This window comes from Ambystoma mexicanum, chromosome 2p, assembly GCF_040938575.1.
Source record: "Ambystoma mexicanum isolate Mex_15411 chromosome 2p, UKY_AmexF1_1, whole genome shotgun sequence".
NCBI lineage: Eukaryota > Metazoa > Chordata > Amphibia > Caudata > Ambystomatidae > Ambystoma > Ambystoma mexicanum.
In genome coordinates this window covers 105,891,449-105,918,899 of record NC_090923.1, presented here as the reverse complement: position 1 = coordinate 105,918,899, position 27,451 = coordinate 105,891,449, and the positions used below count along the sequence as shown (strand labels likewise).

The following is a 27,451-nucleotide window of genomic DNA, read 5'->3' as shown; positions in this document are numbered from 1 at the left end:
GGTGTGCAGTCTGGCAAGTTCGACAGTATGGGAAGGTGAGTATGTAGTGCGTGCGCTAATTGGAGATAGTGATAGTGCTCCGTAGCAAGCAGGCCAAATTCGCTCAGATAGGTCTGCAAAGGGGGTTATCTTGCCATTCACGATGACATCTCCAACTTTAATTATACCCGCTGATATCCAACCCGGTCATCTTATCTAGTTCAAGCAGGTTGTTGTTTCCCCAGGGTGCCTGCACCGGGGTGATCTTCCTGTCCCAACCAATATGCTTGTGTACATCTCTCTACAGTAGTGTAATATGTGCTGTCATCGTACAGGGAAAGGGTCTTGGTAACTTCTGTAAGAGACATATGAGCCGGGGAATATCATGCAACCCTGTGATCTCTGCTCGAATGTGTGGCAGTTCTCTATTCCCATGCAGGATATCATCGATTACTGCCACTTGGCTTGCCCAGAAGTAGGATTGCAGGTGTGGTAACCCAATTCCACCCTCCCAGATGGAGCACTGTAGTGTTCGCAGTGCGATCCGGGCATGTCCCCCCACCCATAGCAGCGTTCTAAGGATGCTATCAACCTTGTGGAATTCCAGGTTTGGTATGTATAGTGGGGCATTCTGCAGGATGTATAGAAAACATGGCAGGGCCAACATTTTGAAGAGCGCTGCTCTTCCCAGTATGGTCAGTGGGAGGAGACTTGCAGAAGTTCTTAAAATCTGCCCAGCATCCAATGGCAGAACCTGAGCCATTTGCTTTTATATTGAAACTGCACATTCCTTGTGACCTGTATTGCTCCCAAGTCATCTTCTGAGAGGCCCGTGTGGCCAAAGGCCAGTTATTCAAGTGCCAGATCGCCAAAGAAAGCAATCGTAGAAATGTATGCAATATGTTCCCGCTTTTCTACTGAAGTAGATCCAGGTGAAGTTGGAGATGGAGATATTGTTCTTTGCCATAACCAACAGGTCAGAGAACTAGTTACTCATCAGCCATTGTGGTAGTGACTCATCAGCCAGTGCAGCACTACCAGAAGGGTCATGCATCTCCTGGACATGCAAAACCTCTAAAGAAGCCTGGAAATCCAAGGAATCTAGGGCAATGCATAAGCAATAAGATTCTTACAACACAATGATAATGGAACCCCACACTTTATCGCCCTTTCATGATTGGCCTGGGTCATCCAGCTCAGGAAATCCACTTTGTTGTCCGACCCTGCTAGATGCGCTGCTTACAAGACAATGTTGTTCTGAAGGGTCCATTCCCCCAGCTGGACTTCCAAAGCCCACAGATTCCCTGACCTGGTGCCTCCTATTTTGTTTATATAATACATGGTTACTACATTGTCTGTTAGAATCAGCATGCAATCTTCACTACTGACAGAAAGACTTGGAGTGCTAGAAACACTGACGTTCAGGCAAAAGGTGTGTGCTCCACCAAGTCCACTTTCTGCCTCGTGTCAAGTATAAGTAGTTCCTGCAGAGTAGCGCCTCAGCCGGAGAGTCAGGAATCTATTTTCATTGTCAACTGGTGTGGCGTTTCTACGTAGAGCACCCATATCTGGAGGTCGATTTGGTTTGGCCATCAATGAAAATCCTTCTGGAGCCAGTATAGTATGTGGATCAGCTTGTCTTAACAAGAGGGAGGATGTCTGGGGACTCCTGCAACACAATGGGGCGGTCGGCGACAGCAACGGGCAAACTTCAATTCAGTAGCACTTTGACATTTCAGATCCTCACATCTGACAGCAAATAGCAACACTGCGGTTCTCGGATTCCACTTCAGACTTTCTTTGCTTCTAGGGTCCAGCATCTGTTGAGTTGGCTCAGGCTTGGTCAGTCCTGCATCAGGGAAGACCGGAAGATCTTCCTAGCGCTCGGGTCCGACTTAAAATCGATCCACTCGATTTGGTGTTGCTCTCCCTGGCACTTCGGTTCCAGCAGTCGTGGAAGTACAGCCAACTTCGAGAGGATGTCCAAACGAGTTCACTTTGCATTTGATTGGTCCCACCAACTCAAGGGGAGAAGTCGTCCTTGCAGGGCTTCTCTAAGCGAAATGAATTTCGGAGCTTCAGAACAGTAGCAGGGCTTCACCGGTCCAGGAGTTGCAGCATGCGTCTCTTTGAAGTTTGGATTCCTTCGTCCAGTGGTCGACTCTGCCTTCGAAGCCAAAAAGCCTTGCCTTTCATGCAGGTTTCTCCCATTCATTCCAGCTTAGCTGTCAATCACACAGCAGGGTGGCTGTCCTGGCTGGACAGCTAGCCGGCCAATCACCTTTGGGTGCATTCCTGTAAGCAAGGGGATTAAACACCTCCCTCGCTTCCTGCCCCTGCCAGACATACTGGAGCCAGAGGCGGGCTTCACTCGTGAATCCTGCCAAAGACGAAACGAAAAAAGGGACCAAACCTGGTTCGGCGCGCAGAGTAAATCTCAAGAAGGACCTTTCCAACAATAAATGGCGAAAAAAGAAGACCGGGCCATTTTGACAGAATGGGCACCCATGGGTGATTTAATGCAGCTGGGAACACAGCCTGCGGTAAAAACTCCCAATGGTAGTTAAAAGTAAACTACTGCCCCCAGCCATTAATTGTAGAATGGGTAACATTAATGTTACATGAGAAACTAGACACAAGGGATACTAAGTAACCCCTCCAGCACCTTACTGTAAGGTAGTGCGTGTTGGGTCTAGAAGGTTATAATGTAAGTAAAGTCAATTTCACTTCACTGCTCTTGGAAACAGTAGTTCATCCAAGAGAATGTATTTAAACCTTTGGGAAATCTGAAACACTTCCCTGTGTCACTGCACTGAAGGTGTTATGTGTCACAATGTAAAAAGATGATGTCTATGGAGATTGTCAGACTCCCTAACCAAATAAAACCAGAGTTTAAATCACAATAAAATACATGAGAGAGTGGGGAAAAGGAATCACTCTCTCCAGGTTAAAAGTGCTAGAGTCCAGCAAAAGTGCTGGGGGGTTTCTAAGCTAGAGAGGAATTAGGGAGAATTATCAGAAATGTGCTAACAAGCACGTCAAAGAAAGGAATTACACATAAATGCATATTAAAATATAGATTATATTTACACAAGAGTCGCTGTTAAATACAATAAACCATCACACATATACTTTTCAATACTTTCAAATAGTCATTTCTTAGTTGGTAGTTGCTAAACGCATACAATTGTTATAAGAGTTTGACAGTTCTATCGTTATGGTAATTATATTTAGTCTGCATACACATAAAAGATAGTGATTTATTTATGAGGAAAACTGTTAGTTCGTGTTATCCTAGTAGAGCTTCAGGTTCTAGAGGCAGTTTTGCAGCACAGCAAGTCTTGTAAAGTCAAAAACACATACCTACCTAAAAGGCAGTTTGTGAAGGTTTAAAGTCTTGTAAAGCAAGAGGAATTAAAAAGGTTCCTGTGGCTACAAGGATATACAAGAAGGTTTAACCAATTTTGGAGAACGTGTTAAAGGACTCACTAAAAGGGACACAAGCAGCGGCTTGAGTTGGAGGTAAGAGGGAGTTGCCCTGGGCACCTGTGTGCACTCCAATGCTCTGGAGCGACTTTCTGGAATCAGGTAAGCAATACCCGTTTCCCCACAGTACGTTTGGTTAGAAGAAAATGTTTGTGCTGGAGGCTCCGCGATGTTGCAGCTCTGGACCCGAACTTCAGATTACTTGGTCCGATGACTGAGGGCAGGACAATGGACAGGGTCACCCAGCAGTAGTCTTGCGGGAGGACCTGGGGCCAGACTTTCAGCAACTTCTTGGTTCACTCTGGTTTTGGCGCTTTTACTGCAGCACCAACAAAAGATATGACTCGCTCGGTCAATCTTCTGCACTTCCTGCAGTCCCACACTCGGATGAGGGGGTCTGAGCAAGTTGGATAGGATCTCTGGACTTTCCTTGGGGCTCAGCAAAGATTTGGACGGATTAAGCCTTTCCATAATGATGCACTTGAAATGGCCAGTATGTTTCCTGGTATTGGGGTACCGCAGCTCTGGAAACTCACAGGACCTCGGGAGATGGCTCAAATCAAAGTTTGTCTTCAGACTGGTTGTTCCCCCCCGCAGCCAACTGAAAGGAGGCATCCTCTTCGGAACTCCTCTGTCGCACAGAAAACATGGTCAGGACAGTAGTGGTCACTTCACAGTGTTGCAAAGGGTCTGCAGGCGTCTCTGGTCATAGTCTTCTTCTGTTACTTCAGCTTCCGTTGGTTGACTTGCTTTTCACTCCCAGAGCTCCACTTTTTACACAATTCCAGCACACACTCCTCTCTCTCAGCAATTTACAGAAAGGGGCGTTTGGCTGTCAAATCAGGACAGGCAGGCCCCCAGTGGGAGCTGATTCTATTCCGGCACTCTGGCAAAGGACAGGTGGGGGGTGAGAAACTCTGCGCCCACTTCCTACCTGCCCAGACACTCTGGAGCCTATGCAGGGACAACCAAGGATTCTCGTCAAAGGCAAAACACACACACTTACATCCCCCTCACAGAATGGTCGAAGAAGGGCTAACAAAGAACAACCATGCTAGTAATAGTGAAAAAGAAGGGAGGCCCCAAGTTGGTACTTGGGCGGCCCTAGTGTGCACTAACAAGACTATGGACATAGCCTGAGATGCATAAATTACACAATAGTTGGTAGAACACGTCCACTGCCACCAGACATAACTAGGGGATTGCCAATGTCACTAAAATGTCAGAGAAGCAGAGAGAAGGGGGATATTGGGTATCTTTGTGGCACTCCACATAAGGTGGTGTGTGCCAATCTCTCAGACTATAATGTTTTTATGAGATATACTAAGTATCTCTCTATCCCTTAAGAACTGTAGTTACTTGAGGATAAGAAAAATAATCTCAAAGGAGGACCCTAAGAGTACCCAGCAACACTGCCCATAAGGAGCTGTGTGTTGCAATAGTAAAAATACAGATGCCCTTAAGAGCTATGGAGAAAAATAGACTCCATAGTACAGGTAGATTACCAAGAATAGAGTTCCAAAAGACAGAGCCCACAATAATGAATGAGTGGAAAAACGGTCCACTCATTCATGATTAATGAAAAAGGTACAGAAGTCCAGCAAAAGGTGCTGGTCCCTCTAAGAGAGGGGATGAAGCATAAACATGACAAATCTTCCCAACAGCTACTTACGGTGGCTAGTGTCCAAAGATGGCCGTGCCAAGAGATATTTCACTTGTTCTTTAGTCATTTTGTTCTTTGGCCTTCTTCCTGACTTCTGAGGTCAGGAATTTCCTTTTATGGTCATGCATTTGCATGGGAAAGCTACTGTTTTCGCAGGCTAGTGCATGCCTTATGTGTATGGACCCAGGCAGTGGGCTGGGGCTGTATGTCCCAATCCACAAACTGGTGCCAATGAGTCTGGTGTGCTTGCATGTGTCAGCCGCACAATGGTCCCTGATTGAATCACTGCTTGTGTGCATGAGTGGTGCAGATCCTTGCTATTGGAGTGCTGAGTTTGATCATTCACCCGAATTTAGAATAAGAAGTCCTGCAGGCATTTCAGCAGATCAGAAGAGGAGCCAAGTATACTGTGTAGCTGTGAAGCCGACTGAAGAGGACGACTTCTGAAGAGTGTGGGATGTATTTATCCACGCATCCAAGCCCTACCTCAAAACTGTGCAGTACTGACATGGAAAACATCATGATGGCCAGAGCTTCCCAGAAAATGCACAGGGAAATGCATGAAGAATAGGCTGCCACTCATTTTTGCCGATGTTATGGGCACAGAAGGACACTGCCTAAACCACCAGTGGACTACCCACACAGTAGTCTGAAATCATTGGGAGTGGCAATGCTGATTGCCAAAAGCAAACCCATAACTGTTGGGAATTCATTTTCTTAAATCCCAAAAAGGGGTGCAGTACCAGTACTCACCACTATCCAAAAGCCGGCGTTTTAAAACAACACCAGATTTTACTTTTTGTAAAACTGAATAAATGAACCCAAAACATGCCAAAGAAAGACATTTTAAGAGGTGGATCCAATGTAAAGTTATATTCTGAAGTGACTTGAAGGTTTATAACAAGACTGGCTGAGCTGTGGATTTCAGCAGTTTAAGTAAATTTGGACTGAAAGACACTACAAATCTAAATGTTTAAAAGAAATGAGTGACCTACTTTGAGTGTCACATAGGTTGCAATTGTTTAAATGTCATAGTTTTAAACTTAGAATCAGCATCCTAGCTGCATATGTAAAAAAATGGCTTGACTTAAACTGGGTAACAAAAAGTGACATTTTATCTGAAACTTGGCTTGAGAAACTGAATTCTGCCTGGCAACTACCCCCATCAGGAGTGAAACTTGAGTCACAGCTGTGTTCCCAGGCCCATCTGCCTTTTGCTGGCCACACTAAGGATATGCCATCTCTCTGATAATTGAATTAAGGGGAGCCCCCACAGAATACAGGAGCTCTGAACAAAGCCCTCTCCTGACTCTGGCAGATGGTTTATTGCAGATGTCGTAAAAGTAGCTTCCTCCTGAAGCAAAGTGGAGGGGCACTGCCTGTGAGAGCAAGCTGGCTTGGCAGAACTGGAAAAACCAGAAATTCAACCTTGTGCTGGAGGAAAACCACACCCCTTTGGGGCCAGAACATAACTCTAAAAAGATGAATAACTCATAGAGCGGACATGTGAAAATTTTTATAAATGATACCATAATTCTTGTGATTTTTCTGCCCACATTTTAAGAGGTTTTTAGAACCGGTGGTATGTTCAGGGGGGTTTTAGCGGAAAAGAGGATATTACTCAAAATGTGTGCATGTGAAAAATCTGACACTTCATCAACTAATGTCCATACTCCTTGCGCACATGTGTGTAAATTTGGGTTAATGTCCGGTATTGCAAACCAGTTAAAAAGTGCAAAATATTGCCATTTCTGAATGCAAGCTCCCAGGAAGAGCAGAGTTTGAACAGGGTATACCTCCTGTAATGCATGATGGGTGCATATGATTTTAAAACAATATGTACCTCTGCAAATATGTATTTGGTTCAAATCTAGATTTGTGTGCAAGTTAACAGGAGGAGTGGACTTTCTGCAGGCTGTAAAATGACATCACTCTGACACAACTTAGCTCCCCCAATCAGGGGAGAAATGAAAGCTTGGCCAATGATAAGTGGAGAGGGGTAGAGTCTAGTGATGCTGCACACACACCCATTTTGAAAACACATAAAAGCAGACAGACAGGACAGATAGGGACCTTCAAATCCATTTGCAGCTGGAAGCTCTGCCGGGAAAATCCATACTTTACCTCCATCAACCTTCAGAGACCCAGACCAGACCAGCAGAGTAGAGCTGACCTGTTAGCAGAACCAGAGAGAGCTGACCCAGATCACTGTGACGTGCAGAGACCAGAGTCCAGTCCTAAACCTGACCAGATCCGTGGCAAGGCATATTTCTAAATATATTGTGAGTACATAGCAAAACTCTGCAGAACCAATCTCTTAGTTAAAATAATATAATCCAAGCTATTTTAATCTAAGTAGAACTGCCTCCTAACTGTCATCTGTCATTTGCAAAGCTGTCACCTGTCATTTTCTAGTTGCAAGCTGCACTTGTCTTTTTGAACTTTAAAATTTCATATCTGAAAAACGACCTTTATTTAATCGCTCATATCTCCTTGACCGTTTGTGCTAGAGACTTGCAGTAACTTTCATCTGGAAGCTGAGATCCTAGGCTTTCCTAGGACCCCAAAATGATAATGATAGTCCTTGTAGTTCCTCTGTAATCGCGCTCGGCGCATTCGCAAATTTAGCCGCGATTTGACATTTTACCGCGATTTGCAAATTTCTTCACGTGTAAAAATCTGCTGCTGCTTGCCCTTCAGTTGCCAAAAATTCGTTTGCAACCTGACAACCATTATAGAGCATTGCAAAAGTGATCCTGAACTTATTCAAAGCATATACCACTCACCCTAAACCTCTAGAGGGAATTAAAAGCATTTTAGCATATTTTTCACGTCATTGCCAGCACATATAAAAGCATTTTTGGGCCTGTGTTTTAAACTTCTGTAGTCTAAGCCTGCTGGGGTGAACTGAATCACATTTGATTGCATTTCTGAGAACTGTGTGTTTCCTTCCATTTCCTTGCATTGCATCAAGGGGGGGAGGGGACTGCCAGAGAAAAGTGATTACATTGTTTTGTTGAAATCATATTGAGTATTTTCTATACTGCATTTCATTCATTCAACCTTGCATTTCCTTGAACCCTATAAAACATTCTCTTCCACATTATTCTTCTGTCCCTATTTACCAGTGTGCTATCTTATCCATTTCATGTCAACTCCTTAGTGATTATAAAGAAGTGTGCTAGTGCCAGATTCTCCGTTGTTAATCTTTATCATATCAGATTAAGTGTGCTATTCAATTATTAATTTATTCTAAAGTGTGATATATATCTATTGTTTAAATTATCAAATAAACCTTTTAACTTGCAAAACAGAACCACTTCTTGGCTCGGTGGGGTCAGGGGGATTCCAACAGAGGAGTGTTATATAGGGGTAGTCATCCAGAACGCATGAACTGGACATAAAGATATATCAATAAGGGTTTTCATTCAGTATTCTAGACTAGGCGTTGACGTAGCTGTAGTGCTGAATTGAATCCTCTTACAAGAGGCCTGGAGACCTTTACTGCAACCGTCCCAGTCAAGCCCTGCTGGACTATCTGATCTGTAAAGGCTCTCATCAGGGCCTCGACCATTGGACTGGTGGGACCGACCATTGGACTGGTGGGACCGACCAGTGTCCCCGCCTTCGCACGATCCTGCAGCCTGGAGCCTTTGGAAGTTTCCCTGGATCATATGGTGTAATGACCAGTTCTATTTTGTGCTACCATGCCAGAAGCATCGCCATTCTGCATTTTTGCCCGTAACTTCAGTAGTCACCAGATAGTCCTACAAGTCGTCTTCCTGCTAAGTTTCAGCGTCCCAGTACCCCGGGATCCTGTTCTGGATGGCATCCCTTGTTTGCAACTGGAGAGACGCCTGCTGTCACCAGTGTGCAGTGACGTTTGCGGAAACTAGCCATCCCCCGTCTGGTAAAGTGTCCTGAAGAATCGTGCATCAGCGCCTGCTGCATTTCTTTGCTGGAAAGGGTTGCACTCTGCTTCTGGACCGTAGCGGAAACCTCCTTGATATCCTTTGGGAAAATCAGAGTAAGTAGCGCTATCTCTGGCTTTTCAAACATTTATTTAAAAAGCTGCTCTAAAGGAAAGTATTTTACTGACCTGTAAACTCCTGAGTATTTTGGAACTTTCCTCGCCAGTACAAGAAACTCTTCCTGATTGTGTCCTTAAGGAACTTTGTGAACTTTTGGGCACAAAGCCTCATTCCACTTAGGGACTTGACTCAAAGTTTGGGGTCCTTTTCTTGTGGACTGGTTTTCTTTCTGCATAACTACTTCCCTTCAAGGTATTTAGGTGAAGTGAAAGCATTTCTAAACAAAGGTGACTGTTCATATGTTTTATATTTAGAGTATTGTGTGCGATAATATTACCTGCTCGATTCAATTTCTTAGTGTGTTTTTGGGCCTATAATAAATATAGCATTTTGGTACTTACCAGTCTAAAGAGTCATTTTGTATTTCACTGTGTGGACCCCTGACACCATTCACCTCTCCAGAGACTTATTCTTGACCACGCTCCATGCTTATATTGATTGGGTTTGGCTAAACTCCCAGAGGTCCCATCTTCTAGGGTAGTCTCCTGAAACCTGTCCACCAGGCCAGATTTCAGAAATCCAGCATAACAAACTCTACTAGCAAAGACTATAAAAATATGTGTGCACTTAATTAACAGGGAGATTGCAGTGTTCTCAAGGGTCCCCCACTCAATAACTTCCCTTGTTCACCCTCCCAAGAGATAGGTCTCCAGCCCTCGCACCAAAGCAGTTGTCTTACAGGACACAACAGGGCTCTGTTCAATGTCCCGATGAGTTTTTAAATCTACCCTCAGCTGCTCTCCCTCTGTTAAACCCATACTCAACGCCAAAGTCCTCAAACCTCTTCCGGATTGAAGTCTTAAACCTTTCAGATATCCCCACCTCAGGAATAACGTGCCATGGACCTACGAGCAATTGTTTGGTTCAAAACATTCCTTAACTCCTCTCACCTCATATTGAAGAACCACAGAGCTTACAGAACTCACCTAGTTCAGCTGCACCAGCTGAAACATAAGCTCACTCAAGACTGCTCCTTTCTACCATGTATTGTGACTTGTCTCTCTTTGTTCCCTTCACCCTCACTCTTATTGTTTATGTGGTCTTTATCTGTACAATTGATTACATACTGATACATTTTTCATTGAAAAGCTTGCTAATGAAGTAAACAAACACTTTAATCAACTGAACAACCCTGATTGATCATTGCTCAAACAACTCCACCACTAGTTACATTGCATCTAAAACAACATTACTGTTGAAAAGTACGTTTTTGAAATCAATATATTTAATATTAATGCACACTAACAAGGTTTTAAAAAGCGATTTGTGCAACAAAGACCTTAAAGTGATGAAGGTTTTGCTATGATATAGCATGATGATTGGCAGGTACCTGCTCTTTGTTCCATTACTGGAGCTGTAGCCAGTGGGACCGATTTGAGGTCAAAGGGTTTCTCGGATGGGTCCAGGGTATATTGCTGCAGTGCTCTCTCCAGGCCGGGAATAGAAATGGTCAAACCTGAACAAATGAAATAATCAGTTTAGGTTTAGAAGATATCACCATTCAGATCAGCTAATTTAGTGTATGCACTACTCATTTGATGCACTAGAATGATTATGAGCGCACATTCCCTACTGGGCTTTCCTCAGAGCCGCTAGTCAAGTTAAAGGGCCTCATTACGACCCAGGCGGTAAGTTACCGCCTGGGCCGTGACTTTACCACCATGGCGTAAACTACATTTACGCCATGGTGGTAGGCGGACTTACCGCCCCATTCCGAGGTCGGCGGGGCGGTAAGTCCCCAATCCCCATTTACCCTTCCCCATTCCCATTTTTGCCCCATAGGGCATAATGGGAGTGGGGAAGGCGTTAATTACGCCACCGTAAATTACGGTGGCGTAATTAACAACATGGTCCCTTAGCGCCATGGATTTTAACACCTGCTAAAAGCAGGTGTTAAATCCGCCATGGCGCTAAGGGACCTCGTACTCAGGCGGTAAGGGTCGGCGCTGTTTACGGCGCCGTAAACCCCTTACCGCCTGAGTTGTAATGAGGGCCAAAGGAAGTTATCTGGGCTACTCTAGCCTGTCTATGGTTAGAAGCATGTAAGTTCATTTACTAATACATCATAAATATAACAAATTACTCACAGTAATCAAATTTCTGATGGTTGTATCTGCTTAGATTCACATGCTGTGCATATAGTCCAACATCGAGTGGTAATCACGGAGTATTGCATCTTTTTTTCGAAGATCGAAAAGGGAAGTCAACATGGGCGTGACTGTAACACTATCCCTAATGTGACGTGTAGTGTACCCGAGATCCCTCAGGCGTTGAGGTCCCAACGGTTATTTTTCTTCTGCCTTGAGAGCCTTACAGAACGTGTGAGTACAGATAATAGAGAATGTATAAGAGGACTATGGTTCCTTCTACTGCAAGAGGGGAGGAAAGGTGGGCGCATATGAATCTGAGCAGATACAACCATCAGAAATACGATTACAGTGAGTAATGCAAGCCTTCTGATGTTTGTGAATTTGCTTAGAATCACATGCTGTGCATACACTAGCAAGCAGTACCCGGAGATGATGGTGGAATGTGTGAAGAAACAGTAGCAAAGAGATGTCTTAGCACTGCTTGTCCCACCGAGAATCAGACTTGAAGTGTGTGTCTAAGCAGTCATGTTGGGTGAAAGTGTGAACGGAACTCCAGGTTGCTGCTTTGCAAATGGAATCTAGAGGAACATTAGCAATAAATGCTATGGTAGCCCCTGTTCCCAGAGTAGAATGCTCTAGGGATAAAGGGTAGATCTCTCTTGGCAAGAGTAACAGTGTGATGCAATTTACAATCCATTTGGAAATAGCTGATTTAGAGACAGGGTCTCCTTCTCTACCAGCTGCCAGAGAGACAGTTTCGTTTTCTCAAGGTAGTAAATGAATGCCCTCCTCACATCTAGTGTTTGGAGGCTTCATTCTGCCAAATTAGTGGGTTTTGGAAGAAAGTGGGAAGTTCCATGTGAATCAATCGATCTTTTTTTTAGATAAATGTAGGCGCAAAGCAGGGGTGTGTGCACAAAACTACCTTGTCCTTGTGAATAGTCACAAAGGGGTCTTGAACAGAAAGTGCCTGTAGTTCGGTGACTCTTCTTATAGAGGTGATGGCCACTAGGAAGGCAGTCTTATAGGGGAGGGCCTTAAGGCTAGCATTGTGCATGGGCTCAAAGGTCGGTTCCATTAACCTTGAAAGAACAACATTCAAGTCCCATCTGGGAGTTGGGTTGGAAATTGGGGGCTGAAGTCTTTTCACCCCTCCATGAAGGCTTTAATGACAGGAAACTTCCACCATGAAACATTGCTCTGTGATGCGGTATACGTACATAGAGCGGCTAAATGTACTTTAAGCAGGTGAAAACAAGACCAGAGTCTAACGGGTGTTTTAGATAGAGGACAATATCGTTAAGGGAGCAGTCGATTGGATTGACAGTGTTAGAATTGCACCAAACAACAAGGTACTTCCACTTGTTGGAGTAGCAACGTCTAGTGTTGGGTTTACGTGCTTCCTTGAGTATGTCCATGCATCTCTGTGGGAGCTGAAAGGTGCCCAAAGACTTCAGGAGTCAGGCTGCAAAAGTGAGTGTTTGGGGACACGGGTGCAATGTCTGTCCCTGGTCTTGAGATGGCATATTGTATGGGCATGGCAGTTTCTTTGGAGGGAAGTCTGACATTCTCATGAGATGGGAGAACCAAGGTTATCGAGCCCACATTGGTGCCACCAGAATCATTGTAGTTTGTTCCTGATGCATCTTGTGCACTAGCCTTTGAATAAGGGAATCAGGGGGAAAAGCATAGACACATTTCCCGGACCATGTTATCCAGAGACTGTTCCCCTTGGAGCGTGAATGAGGGTACCTGGAGGCGTAGTCTGGGCACTGGGCATTCTCCAGAGTTGCGAACAGGTACATCTCTGGAAACCCCATTCTGTAAAGACATTGGGCCTCTTTACGAGTCCAGCGGTAGCCGTGCCGGAAAAACAGGCAGGCTGCCGCTGGACAGGTAATACCATTCCGCCTCTGTGATTTCCGGAATCAACGAGGCATTACACCCCAGTGACCCAGTAATTCTGGAGGCGGAATTCTGTATATCCCCATTCCCATGGAAACACTGGTTCCGTCTATGACAGAGCTGGTGTTTCCATGTTCTCCTGCAGGCGGGTGGTGTTAATACCGCCAGGTCAGACCTGGCGGGAGTGACACCTCTCGCCTGTAGGACTCTAAATCAGCCTGAAGATCGAGTTCCCCTGGACCATGTTGTGGTAGGAGGAAAATATTGTGTTTGAGTGCCCACTTCCAGATGTTTTCGGACAGTCTGGATAGCCCCAGAGAGTGAGTGCCCCCCTGTTTGTTTAGGTAGTACATAGCCGTAGTGCTGTCCGTGAAGATCAGGACTGTCTTCCCCTTTAGAAGGATTTGGAAAGCTTTTAGGGCTTTGAATACCTCAAGTAGTTCCAATAGATGTACGTGATTGGTTGCTACTGATGGGGACCATACGGTGTGCGCTGTTAGTTGGAGGAGGTGGGTGTTGTATCAGGTAAATGTGTACATATGTAAATACACTGTTCTCCCATTACAAACATGTATAAATATGTTATTTTGCCATTTTAACCTTGAATGTGTGTAGCCCATGGAGTGTACAGTATAACACATTCCATTCTGGAATGGAACACTTGGATACTGTTCGAGAGAGATGTTATGACTTGAAGGAAGAAGGCAGACTGGTGCAATGGCAGGTTGGGGCTGCTTACTATGTAACTTGATGAGAATTTGATGCAAGTAATACATGCTTACAATTACTTCAATGTGCTCTAAGGGTGCATCTCATTACTGGCGACGAGGATCTACTGAAGCAGCCCCAGCCTGAGCCAACCTGTGGCCATACTACAGAGGAACGTCAGAGGAAATGAAGCGAAAGCGAGAAGTGCAGGCAGAAGAAACAAAGCGAATTATCCACACAAAGCGACGTGGAAGTCCTGTTGAGGTCCTAAAAGCAAAGCAGAGACACTGCACCATTTCCAGAAATGCCCCTCATCCAGCCAAGGTACTGAGCGTCAGGGGGCCGCGCTGAAAACCGTAATAAGTGAAGCAGGATGGTGTCTGCGTGCAAAAGGGTGCAAAAAGACATTGTAAGGTCAGGCGACCTCAAAAAAGCTACAGCAGACATTTTAAAGTCAGGCGACATCCAGACATAGCAAGCAAAAAGGTGCAGGGCGGCCATATTATGGCCAGGCGACCTTAACAAAAAATAAGTGATTTTTCATAAAAACAAAGTGCCAAAAAGGGCTTTTCGGCCACTTTAAGGTCAGGTGTCCTTGGCGTAAAGGACATTTTGCAGAAAAAACTAAAATGAACATCCCATGACCAATATTGTTTCTACCACATCAAGGGGAACCAAACATCAAATGGGATGATTGAAAGGAAGGATTCATCCGATATATACATGGGGAACATGGCAGAACCTTTGCTATTGACAGAAAAGACTCCTTGCTTTATCATTGCTTGGGACCACAAGGACAAGCAGTATTCAAGAAACTACCAGAACTGCCTGCAAGTGAAGCTGAAGGTTTAACAAGCTTTGAACAGAGTCGACCCAAACTGGACAAACACTTTGTTGTCAAAGAGAATACGTTCTTGCCAAGATACCATTTTGCTATGCGAGAAAAAAAAAAAAGAGGCAAATCCATTGAGGAGTATGAAACAGTGCTTTGCGGTATGGCCATTAAATGCAAATATGATCGCAGTAGGGATGAACTTATCAGGGATCAACTAATGATAAGGTGCAGCAACCAAAAGGTCAGAGAAGCTCTGTGGCGGGAAGGAGGCTGCACCACAGACATAACGCTGGAAAGAACAATTGAAATAGCGAAAATGGTAGAACCCACAGAAAGATCCATAACAGCATTGGATGCTGAGGCCGTTAAAATTGATGTACCAGCGGCCAACATGGTAGAGAAGATAGCACCAAGAAAAAAGTCAGTGAATAAGAAGTAGGTGAGAGCAGCACGAGGAAGATGGAAGTAAAACAAAAGCACAAACACAAGATTCCCCAGCAAAAGTTGTTACAGGTGCGGCTATCCAGAAAACATAGCATCATAGTATGCAGTGTAGCAGGAAGGGTCACATTGCTCGTTTTGTAAGCATTGGAGCAAACCAGGAGGAATCAAAACAAATGGGGAATGTACAAGGTACTGGCAGCATGGTTGTACAAGCAAAGACAAATGTGTGGTAAATGCAATTGATGCGAGACCGAGAAGAATAAAGCCACGTGCATTGGTTGACAGAAATGATATTCCGATGAATTTAGTAATTGATAGCGGAGCAGACTACACACTTGTGAATGTTGCCACATGGAGGGAAAACTTTAACCAGTGCATACTACAAGAACCCACTGTGAAAGCACATGCTTATGGGGGCATACAGATAGTCATTCTAGGGGAGGTCTGGGCGCACGTCTAGTATGGTGAAGGTGAAGCTCAGGGAATGGTGAGAGTCATGGCAAAAGGAGGGAACCTACTGTTGTGGGACGCACAGGATGATTTGGGTCTGAGGCTAGACCCCGACCACCCAACAGAATGGTCATACGAAAAAACCCAGGAAAAGTGGAGTTAGCGGAAAAGGAAAACAATGACATCACAAGATGGTTTCCATGAGTATTTGAGAAGAAAACTGGTTTTTTGAAAAGATGTGTACATTTAATAAAGATGAATCCAGGTGCCATTCTGGTGAGGACCAAGGCACGCACTATACCTCTGGCTTTACGTGCGGATGTCGAAAAAGAACTGGAACGTACGTTAAGTGAAGGGATCATCAAAGAAGCAGCCGAGAGGATAAGCCCCAGACAACAGAGGGGGGAGCGCAGCCTTTATGGAGGGCCGGAACTGGGATCTGGAACGACCGTGGTGGCATAGGGGATCCTGCACTGGTCCACACTGTACGAGCCACGGTGGAGGTGTGGACCTTGAGGAATCGAGGGATTTCCAAGAGCAGCCGGCGGCGACCTGGTCATACAGAGCACCCCCAGTGCAGGAGGTGGAGTGCTGACCTGCCGTGGAGGAGGGGAGATGCAGATCGGAGTGAGCTCACCCCCGCTTGTGGCTCTGTGTCATCCTGCCGCGCTGGCCCGGTGAGGGGAGTGCGAGTGCCCTGAAGAAGGGAGAGCTGCAGGAACAGAGGTCGGCGTCGAGACCCTGCCAGAGGGCCCGGAGGACTGGGGGATTGAGTGCGGCGGAAAGGCTGCCCCGGAACCCCCACAGGTTAGAGGAAGAGGGACGTTGAAGCAGGCACTGGAGAGACCTGGACGGAGAGGTGAGGAGCCGGCAGTGAAGCAGCCTGCGCATCATCCCACGCTCTGCCAGACGGTGAGAAGCCCTCGGGGGGTCACAGTGTGGCAGAGGGAGGCCCGGATAGGGACCTGAGGAGAAAGGCTCTAGAGTCGCCAAAACCCAGGCCTAAGAGGTGAAATCCCCACTGAAGGACATATTCGAGCCACATGGCATAGAAAGCAGGGACGGAGGACAGAGAGCTCTGGAGCTACCACAATCCGGGCCCTAGAGGTGAAACCCCCCCAGAGAACATCAGAGCTACAGAGGTGGGGCTGGGTCACATTGCATGTAGAGTGCATGGCGTGTAAACCCCCGCTAGAAGAGTGAGGGGACCCGCTGATAGTGGGAAACACCAGTGTTGCCGAACTGTGACCGGGGTAGGGGGGGGGGCACATATTGGAGTGCAGGAAGGAGTGCTGGCAAAGGGGTGGTGCTCCACCCGGGCTGGGGATCGCGCCCCGATGCACCGGGCCAGAGGGAGTGGTGGGCAGACTCAGACACGGCTGAAGTAAGCAGGGAAACCAACAGTGGATTTGCAGGAGGTTAGAGGCCCACCGGAGGGACATACTCACTCCCGTCCCCCCGTGTGGTGGGCGCTCGACGCCCCCAGGGACCAGAGGAGGACCATGCCCAGCTGATCAGCTCCTCCCCCGGTCACGCTGGAGGGGCCCCTGGAGCCATTGGAATGTACAGGGTGGGTCCATCCAGGAGTCTTATCACGTCAACGCTTTCGGAGAGGGTCAGGGAGGGATCAGAAGGACGCTCACATCAATCAACACAGGATGGTGGCTGCGGAGGGTATGCCCACATCGGTCTTGACCAGAGAAGACCTAAGTGATATTTTTGAAGAGATTAAGGCAATCTGGACTGACATCCAGGCATCCATTTGTGAACTCAGGGAAAGGGCCGATAAACTCGAAGATAAAATGGAGGGGATGGAGAACAATCACATACAGGTGTACCTCTTCGACATGAAATACAAGGCGCGCCTGACAGACTTGGAAATGAGAGAAGAAGAAACCCTGCTGAAGCTGAATGACCTGGAAAATACAGAGTGCCGTAACAACCTGTGTATCCTCGGAGTCTGAGAGCAGAAGGGAGAGTCAGCTGCGGAGGTGGGACGGAAAGTACAAGGGCTGATCAACCAACGATAGTAGTTTGCTTCCTCAGCTATAGAGAGAAGGTGGAGGTATTGGAAAAGGCGAAGCGTTTGGGGAGCTTACAGTATGAAGGCGACACAATCAAGGTATTCCAGGATCTTTCGGGACTTACTTTGACATGCCGTAGAGATTGTCACCCCCTTACACAGTGCCTGACCAAAAGGGGCATTAGGTATCGCTGGTCCTTCCCTTTTGCCTTGTCATTTGAACATGGAGAGGTGGACTATCGTGTGACCAGTGATCAGGAGGCACAGCAGGTACTCCAGGTTCTTAAGGGCGAAGATATGACTGAGGGCCAAGAAGGAGCAGAGGCCACACCCTTGGAACAGCAAAGACCGGTGAGACCACAGAGCTCCAAAAAAAATAAAAGATGCCGGGGCAGGAAATTCAAGAAGCTCAACACACCTCCACAGAAGGGAAATGGAGACCAGTGACAGAGGAAAGCGGAGTGTAAATTCACAAGGGGACTTGGGATGTTGTTATGCGAGTAATGATAGCACTGGGGGAGGTGAGCTATTATTGAAAACAACGGGAGAGGCAGACAATCGTCCCTGGTGGCACACCGTATGGTGGGCGTCTCGAAAAGGGTACTGTTTGTTGTTCAGGAGGAGGGGAGGGCGATGGGGTGGGGCTTGGACTGTGGGTAGGAAAGGCAAAACTAGAGTGTACACAGAGTTCTGTACTACGTGAGGTCAAGTGGTCGGGAAGTGGGTTTGTTTATCCAAATGGTGCACTTTGGGGAAGGGGCCAGGCTGAGTTACTCAAGATGGGGACCCTGAATGTTAAGGGCCTAAACTCAACCACCAAACGTTCATTGATGGGTAGGGAGATGCAGAATCGTGATCTCGATGTGCTACTGGTGCAAGAGACGCGGATGGTCCGAGGTGAGGAAAGACGTATCTCGGAAGCTCATGTTGGGCAGGTCTTCTGGGCCTTCCAAGAAAGGAAGGGTAGACATTATCCTTAAATGGAGACGGAGGGTAGTAGACCCATTGGTCTGGAAAAGCGGACAGGAGGGCTCTGATGATTTCAGGGACCACTGAGGGATCGCGGTTAACAATTGCCTCTACATACTGCCCAAATGTATGACAAATGCAGTTCCTGCGAGAAGTCATGGGTGAGATACTAGACAAAGCTGAAGGCCTACTTGTGGGGGGAGACTTTAATATGTGGCCAGACCGGGAAATGGATGCCAGTAGTGGGCAGGTTCCTCCGGGTGGCGGGGAAAGGCAGTCAGAGTGAAGATTCATGGACTATATGTCAGATCAGGGGCTAGTGGATCTGTGGCGGGAATGTCATCCGGTAGAAAGGGGTTTTACCTTCTACTCCAGTCCACGGATCCCGAATGAGGGCTATTGGTTCATGCACCAGCAGCATGCAGGTAGAGTCATCACGAGTGACCATTCCCCGAACAGCTGGTCAGATCATGATATGGTTGAGATGGGTATAGCCCTGACTGGTTTGAGATCCCGGAATCCCTATGGGGGTGTAATGATGCCCTCCTGAAGGACACAGTCTTTGCAGAGGAAATGAAAGCGCCAATTGAGGAGTTCTTCCGACTTAACAACATGGGGAGGTGGAAAAGGGTATGATGTGGGACGCGGCTAAAGGCACATGGAGGGGCCTCCTCATTCGAGAGGGTGCCTCCAAAAAGAGAATTAGGACCCTGTTAGCGGGAAAACTCTCGGGCGGGGGGGAGATACGTCACTTAAAAAGGGCAGAGGGTAATGAGGAAAGGGAGAGTGAGGAGGATCTAAAGTTGGCAAGGGATAAGCTCCGGGAACTGAGAGACCTAGAGATGGGCAAGGTGCTTGCTTGCTTGCAGTTTCTGAAACAAAGATATTACGAGAAAAGGGACAAGGCGGATGCACTGCTGGCAGCTAGTCTTTGGGGCCAACGGGCAGAACGATGGGTGTCTGGGGTTAGGGACGTAGGAGGGCAGTTACGCTCTGTAGAAGGAGAGGCGATGCAAGAATTTGCCAAGTTCTATGAGCACCTTTATGGGAGGAGAGATGGGGAGGGGGGAGGAGGAAGACGTGAACCAATATTTGGCAGGATGATCCCTGCCGAGCCTCCGAAGAAGTGAAAGCATTGAATTGGAAGGGCAAATTACTCAAGAGGAAGTGCTGAAAGCAATTGGTAGGCTTACATTGAGAAAGGCTCCGGGTGAGGACAGGTACACGGGCTGGGTTTTAGAAGACCTTTGCGGGTCGCTCTCACAGCACTTGGCAGACTTATTTAATAACATTATGGCCACTGGGAATGCCCCCCCCCGTCTTTTGGGAGGGCACTGATAACCATTATGCCAAAGGCAGGTAGGGACCTGGAGAGCTGCAAGCCGTACCGCCCCATCTCTTTACTTAATGTGGATGCCAACAGTTTTACCAGAGTGCTTGCCACTCGAATGGAGGGTCTCATGCGAAACTAATTCACTCAGATCAAATTAAGTTTATTCAGATCGCGACGGGGCAGACACCCTCCGCAAAACATTAGGTCTAATGGGAGCTGCAGCGAGGAGGGAGAGGAACCCGGTGTTAGTTGCCCTAGATGCCGAAAAGGCTTTCGACCGGGTGGAATGGAGCTTTCTCAATGGGGTGGTACAGAAATAAGGGTTCGGTGAAGGGATACAGAGGGGGATTCGGGCACTCTAGGTAGCCCCAGTAGCCTGGGTCACAGTCAATGCGCGTTTGTCGAGGCCATTCGCACAACAAAGAGGGACAAGGCAGGGCTGTCCCCTCTCCCCTCTGTTTGCCTTAACAATGGAGGTGCTAGCTGAGCACCGGAGGATGGCTCCACAGGTTAAGGGCATTAGGGTGGGCGGTAGAGAGTTCAAATTGGGACTCTACGCAGAGGATGTAATGTTACACCTGGTGAACCCTGGCTACTCTGGCAATAATCGAGTACGGGTGGTTCTCTGGTTTCAGGGTTAATAAAGTAAAGTTGGTGATGTTCCCCTTTGCTGCAGGCAGTTATGGAGGTGTGGAGGTGCTCAGGCCCCTGGGATTTCAAATCCAGCTGGAAGGTGTTACATATCTAGATGTAAAAAGACCTGCTCTCCAACCCTGACTCTAACATTCCCTCTGTCCTCATCCTACTTGATCTCCCGTCTGCCTTCGACACAGTCAGCCATACCATCCTACTCAACCGTTTCAATGACATCCTGGGTATCACTGATCAGGCTCTGGCCTGGCTGACCCCTTTCCTCTCTGATCGACCCCCTCAGGTCCAACTTGGGTCCTTCCTATCATCTATCTTCCTCTCTACCTGTGGTGTTCCCCAGGGGTCTAACCTCTCACCTTGGCTTTTCAACCAATACCTGCCAACTCTCGCCCACTGCATTGCCATTTTCTGCTCAAACTTCCAGTGCTACGCTGACGACGCAACTCATCTTCAGGCTGCCTTCGGCCACCTCCTCTTCCTCTCTCATCTCTGATTGCCTAACTGCCATCATGATTGGTGTGCCGCCAATGATCTTTGTTTGAACGCCAGCAAGCCAGAGATCCTCCTCATCGGCACACCTTCACCATCCTTTCCTCTCACTCTCTGGCCGGCCTCCCTTGGCCCTCCTCCTACCCCCACCTGCGAGGCAAAGCAGCTCAGGGTCATCTTTGACTCCACACTTTCCTTCTCCGCCCACATATCTGAGGCCTCTAAAAAGTCAAACTTCCTACTGCACCTCCTCAGAGGTACTCTGCCTTTCCTCTCCTTCCCCCAGAAGCTCACTGTCTCCCAAGCTCTGGTTCTCTCTAGGTTGGACTATTTTAACAGCCTCTTTCTAAAGCTCTCCATTGGCTCCCAGTGGATGCAAAGATTACATTAAAAACCTTCTGCATTGTCCACAAGGCTTTCTGGGGCCTGGGTTCAAAATACCTTCAGCTATCCCTCCGCAAATACCTCCCCTCCCGAGCTCTTCGCTCCTCTATCTCCAACTCCCTCAGGGTCAGTTGTTTTTCAAAAAAACTAGCTGGGGGCTGATCTCAGTCTTTGGCTGGGGCCTCCCTTTGGAATAGCCTCTCTGCCACTCTAAAACTTGAGGAGAACCATGTACGGTTACGGAAGCACCTCAAGACCTTCCTTTGCTTCTACCTTCGTTCCCCCCTCCCCCCTGCTGATCTGCTCTCTTCTTGACACTGTACACCTGGCCACCCTCTGTCCCCTGGGCCAAGGTACCTGCTCACCCTGCCACCCTCCTGAACTGCCTCCTTGCTACCCCTTGCACTGGGGACTGTATCTGTACAGTTCCTGTTCCCCTCCCTTGCCTCGCTCTGAAACAGTTGTGTATGAGCGTGATACAAATAAAATATCATATCGAAAATATTGTTAGACCAGAGGAGGACCTGGGCCTGGTTAATTACCCACCTCTCTTTGATAAGCTATTCTCTGAAATGACCAACTGGGGGAAGGGGCAGCTGTCGCGGATGGGGAGGCTCAAACGCAATAAAGATGAACCTCCTCCCGAGGGTGCTATATTTGATTCAAATGTTGCCAATTCGTGCCCTGGAAGCACTGCTAAAGGAGGCTAAGATGCGCATTGGGAAGTTCCTTTGTCAAGGTCAGAAACACAGGGTGGGATATGGGACTTTAATATTGCCGAAGGACCTGGGAGAAGTGGGGCTCCCGGACTTGTTGACGTACTATAGGGCGGCGGAACTTAGGACATTGGTTCTGCACCTGAGGCAAGATGCAGGGAAGCAGTGGGTATATTTGGAGAATCAGCACATGCTCCCGGCAACGTTTGGTGAATAGCTCTGGGTCCCTACGGGCAGCCTCCCAAAATGAATTCGAGATAATCCAATTCTCTGGGTACACTGGGAGGTGTTGAGCATGGGGGAATAGGAAAGGGATTACCACTTGGCCATCCCGAAGGGCCTTATTTGGGCCCCACCAGTACGAGATGCTATATCAGAGGTTGAACGGTACCAGTCATGGTTTGAAGGAAGGCTAGCCACAGTAGGTCAGCTATGGAAAGGTGGGGAATTCATCATTATTCAGAGACTGGAATAGGCACTGGATTTAGGCAAACGTTGTGTTATTGTGCCCTAGGCTAAAAGCAGTATTCACGGCAGAAAAATTGAAGTAGTGTATTCCGAGGGTTCTCACGCCCGTCGAAAAGGCATACAGAAATGAAAGGCCTCATCTCATGTCGGTACGGGGCCCTTCTAGAGCAGAAGGAGGGGGCAACACTGGGGCTCCAGCCGAGGTGGGAAAGGGACATGGGGATGGAGTTGTGGGGAGCACCTCTGGCAGCTGAGGTTTAGGAGGGCTTTTAAGACATCTATATATCGTGCCAGTACAAGTTGCCTGCCATGAAGTTGTTACATCGCTGGCAATACGATACAATGTGCCTGTCCAAGAAGTTCCCTACAGTGATCCCCCATTGCTGACATGATTTTGGTACTAAGGCGGACTACTGGCACATGTGGTGGGACTGCCCTAAGGTGCAGATATATTGGACTCATCCTGGGCTGGATTAAGGAGGCGGGGAGTGCTTGCTCGATCCAATGCTGGTACTGTTTGGGCTAGAGAGGCGAGCGGATCAGTGGCACGTCCTCTCACCATTGGTGCATTTTCTCCTTCTGGCTGTGCGGGCTTGTCACGCTAGATACTGGAAAAGGATGGCCCTTCCTACTGTAAGAGTGGTCAAACGTAGCAAAAGAAATATCTAATAGAAAAGATCACTGCAGCGATCCATGGAGGGAGTGCATCCATAGAAATGGACTGGCTTCAATTTCGTAATGCATTTGGGTGAGGTGGAGGAGGGCAGATGGTTTACAAAGAGAGATTCGGCCCGGCCTAGATAGTCATGAAGCAGTGGGGGTGCACCATGGAATATGATATGATGTGAGCTGTGTGTTATGGGACCACTCGGATTATATGTGCACAGTTGTAACACCAAGTTGCCACAGAAAAGTTTAACTGGCGGGGAGGGGCCTGGGGGAGGGTGGGGAGATAATGAGGGGGTGAAGAGGGGGGTGGGGAGGGGAGTCATGATACTGGGATTGCTAATAGAGGGTCCGTCCCTCATATTGTTTGGTATTCAATGCTTGACTGTGATTAAAACCAATAAACTTCCATTTACAAATTCCTTGCCAGCACTGGTCAAGCTATTCCGACGGAATATCGTATTATTCATCTTGACCCCCACCCCCGACCCCCACAGCATGGTGGTGGAGTTGCCGTCATATTCCGTGCAGAATATGACATTGCCCAACTTCCTTGGCCCCATGATCTGAATATGGAAGCTCTTCTATTCAGATGTGCTATCTCACCTACCTGTGTTTGTAACTTCGTGCTTGTCTACCGTCCCCCTGGTCCTGTGGGTAGATTTGGGGAACCTTTCTAGATTTACTTGCAGATATGTGTCTGCACTATACCAATCTAATAGTGCTGGGAGATTTTAACTTGTGTTTTAACTCCCCTAGAACTGCTGAACTGAGCTCTTTGTTCGCCAGTCTATCTGACCTTGAACTCCATCAACTGGTTCATAGCCCTACCCATATACTGGGTAATACCCTTGGACTTGATCATCTCAAAAGAATCCCTGTTGATCCTTAATAACATAAAACCAGTGGTATGGTCTGACCACTATTTAATAATCTGTGGCTCTCGGTTGATATTAAAGATCTTAGCGCCAAGATAACTTCCAAGTGTGGCTCCTTACTTCCTCTATCTCTGCTATCGCTGTCTCAGATATTTCAAGACACAGCAGATGACTTTGCCCCTCTGAAATTAGTACAAGGGCGTAGACTGCCATCTGAATCTTGGTTCTTATTAAAGCTGCCCGTCTGAAACGGAGACAGACTGAGCGTAAATGGCGCAAGACCTATGACCCCCAACTTAGGGAATCTTATAGAGCCTGTCTTTCCACTTATCTGGCTGACATCAAAACTGCCAAAGCAGCTTTTTTCTCCCATAAAATCGAAACAGTGCTGTGTCAACCCAGAACGCTGTTCTCTATTGTTAAATCGCTTGCGTCCTCAGAAACCTTTACTTCTAGGGTTACACCTACCCAAAAATTATGTGATGACCTTTCTCTTTTCTTTATTAACAAAATAGAGGTCATTCGGACCAACATTGCCAAATCTTTAGCGGTATCTGCCGCTAATGCGAGTAAGATGTCATCTGTTACTCCTTTTGAAAACTCTGCCAACTGGTCGACTTTCCCTCTCTTCACAGAGGGTGAAGTATTAATGGCTATCCAAAAAATTGAATCATCTTCCCCGGCTGATGCCGCTCCTATGGAGATCATGAAAAAGATCACACCCGAATTGTCGGAAGCCCTTACTGCGGCTGTCAATGACTCTTGTCAATCTGGAATTGTGCCCCCTGAACTTAAATCTGCTGGGGTCGTTCCGCTTAAGAAACCCACACTTGATCCTACTGATGTCGCCAATTTCCACCCCATCTCTCTGCTTCCTTTTCTCTCCAAACTTTTGGAATCTTTAGTTACACCTCTACTGCCTTCTTTTCTTGAATCCTCTGAAATCTTTTACCCAGCACAGGCGGGATTTAGACCGGGTAGAGGCATAGAGTGCGGTAGTGTCCGTGCAGGATATGTCCAGGCTGGTTGACTCAGGTGAGTTTGGGGCCCTGATTTTATTAGACCCATCAGCTGCATTCGTCTACCACCCCATCCTGTTATCTCACCTGGCTCATATAGGAATATCTGGCCAGGTACTTGCCTGGTTTACTTCTTTCCTAGCGGACCGGACACAGACCCTTGCTATGCCTCCTTTCCTCTCATCTCCCAGGGCTCGTCTCTATCTCTGATTTTATTTAATATCTACATCTGGGCATTGGTCTGTCTCATCCGCACCCATAGCCTCAACTGCTACTCTTATGCCGACGACACCCAGATCTTGATCCGGGTCGACGTGCCTCCATAGCTGCTTGAGGGCCGTGGCGACTGGATGGACCACAACTCGCTTAAGCTTAATGGAGATAAGACGGAGGTGCTGGTGGTTGGGTGCCCTCCTGACCCTTCGCTTTGGGCCGCTTCCTTCTGGCCTTCCACCCTTGGTCCCCTCTCTTGCCGAGTTGACAAGGTGAAAAATCTTGGGGTCATCCTCTCCTCTCCTCTTCTCCATCTATGGCAAATCAAGTTGCGGCTGTTTGTCAAGCAGGCCACTAGCAACTCAAGGTCTTGAAGAGGGTTCTTCCTACGATTACGCTCACCTGGTCTCTGCGGAGGCGTTGGGGCACGGTTGCAGCCCTCCCTGAACTTTACTCACCCCTTTCAGGCCTCTCCCTCGGTAGAAAATTGGTGAACGGTGGTACGTGGTGATACTGTCCTGCTACTTCTGCCAGGTGTGCTTTGTATGGGATCTAGTTCTTTCACTGATCACTGAAAAGGATTAGTCCATTCAAGCTGCGACTATGCTTCTCCTTATGATTGGTAAGTGTCTCTTGGGCTCTTGTGATTCTGTTCGTTCTGTTTAATGTCTTTATATGTTGCTCCTTATGCCCGCAATAATGTCTCTCTTCTGTTGATGGGAATGCAGCCTCAGTGCAGCTGTGAGACGCGGCCGGATGGAAGATTGATGCTACCGCAACGTTCGACAGCAGGTAAGTGATGGTTTAATGAAAAGCGCAAAGTATGGCAAAGCGCAACCTTAAACCGACTGTTTTTTCGATGTCTAAGCCTGTCTTCTGTTTTTCCTTGCAGGTGCTGCTGTCGACGATGGAGCGTGTCGTGCTGTGGTGCCAAGATGAAGATTTCGCCTTTCCGGAAAGTGTAAAGATGAATGCTCGGTTCGCCGAAGAGATGTACAGGTAAGAACAGCTTCTCCCAGTTCGTAAGTATGCTGGCAGGAAGCAGGATGTCCAGGAAGCAGGGTCTTCAAAAGGTAAGCAGGTCTGACCTCAGGTGACGGTGAGCGTTACGCTGCTGGTAAGTGCAGAATAACGCAAAGCGTCTGTCTTGAGGATCAGGGCAGCTTATATAGCTGTGAATCCATTAGCAGCCACACCCAAGAATACACCTGGGGCTGCTTAATGGATGGAATGTTCAAGGTTAATGCATATGAAGTGCTTAACAGATGGAATTTTCAAGGGTAATGCATCTGAAGTGTTATGTCCATAATAAAAGCTTTTTGGTGTTAAATGGATGTTCTTGTTTACAAAAGGCGCCAGGACAGTGTCCACCCAGGTCTCCTGTGCATGCGACCCCTGCATGCCTGTTCCCCTGACTTCATGACCATGACAGATTCCCGAACCGCTCTGTCCTCCGGTGGTTGCGGCGTTGGTCTAATCTACTGGCACCTCTTATGGAGCTCACATTACCCTGTTGCTACGCTCTCTTCACTGGTTGCCGGTTAGCCAACGTATCAGATTTAAGGCTATGTGCATAGTTCATCGGGCCATTCATTGTCAAGGGGCGGAGTTCCTTCAGGCTAAATTTCTCTGCCATCAGCTTGAACGGTGTTTTCGCTCCTCCACCGCTGATCTTCTTGCTGTTCCGAGGTTTCGCCGTACCAGGATAGGTGGCTGCGCCTTTTCCATAGTCGCTGCCAACCTATGGAACGGCCGACCTCTACCAATGAGAAAAATGTCTAATCATCTGGCCTTTAGAAGAGAGTTGAAAACCCTGCTGTTCTAGGTTTCTCCCTGTGGCTCTATACCTGGCTAACACAATCTCCCTCTCCAGCGCCATGATGCCTACAGGCAACCGTGCACTTTAGAAGTGAATATAAAACATAACATAACAAATAAAAAAAGGATTTCAAGAGGATTGGGATGCAAAATTGTTTACAGATGCCAGTGAG

At 47.4% G+C, this 27,451-nt stretch overlaps 1 protein-coding gene across 1 annotated transcript in view; it reads right to left on the bottom strand.

Moving 5' to 3' along the window:
* COPG1 (COPI coat complex subunit gamma 1) overlaps window positions 1-27,451 on the bottom strand; it is a 569,339-nt gene that overhangs the window by 271,549 nt on the left and 270,339 nt on the right. The window contains exon 17 of the mRNA XM_069643344.1: window positions 10,550-10,675. Coding sequence (XP_069499445.1) covers window positions 10,550-10,675 — 126 coding nt within the window. The remainder of the gene's footprint in view (window positions 1-10,549; window positions 10,676-27,451) is intronic.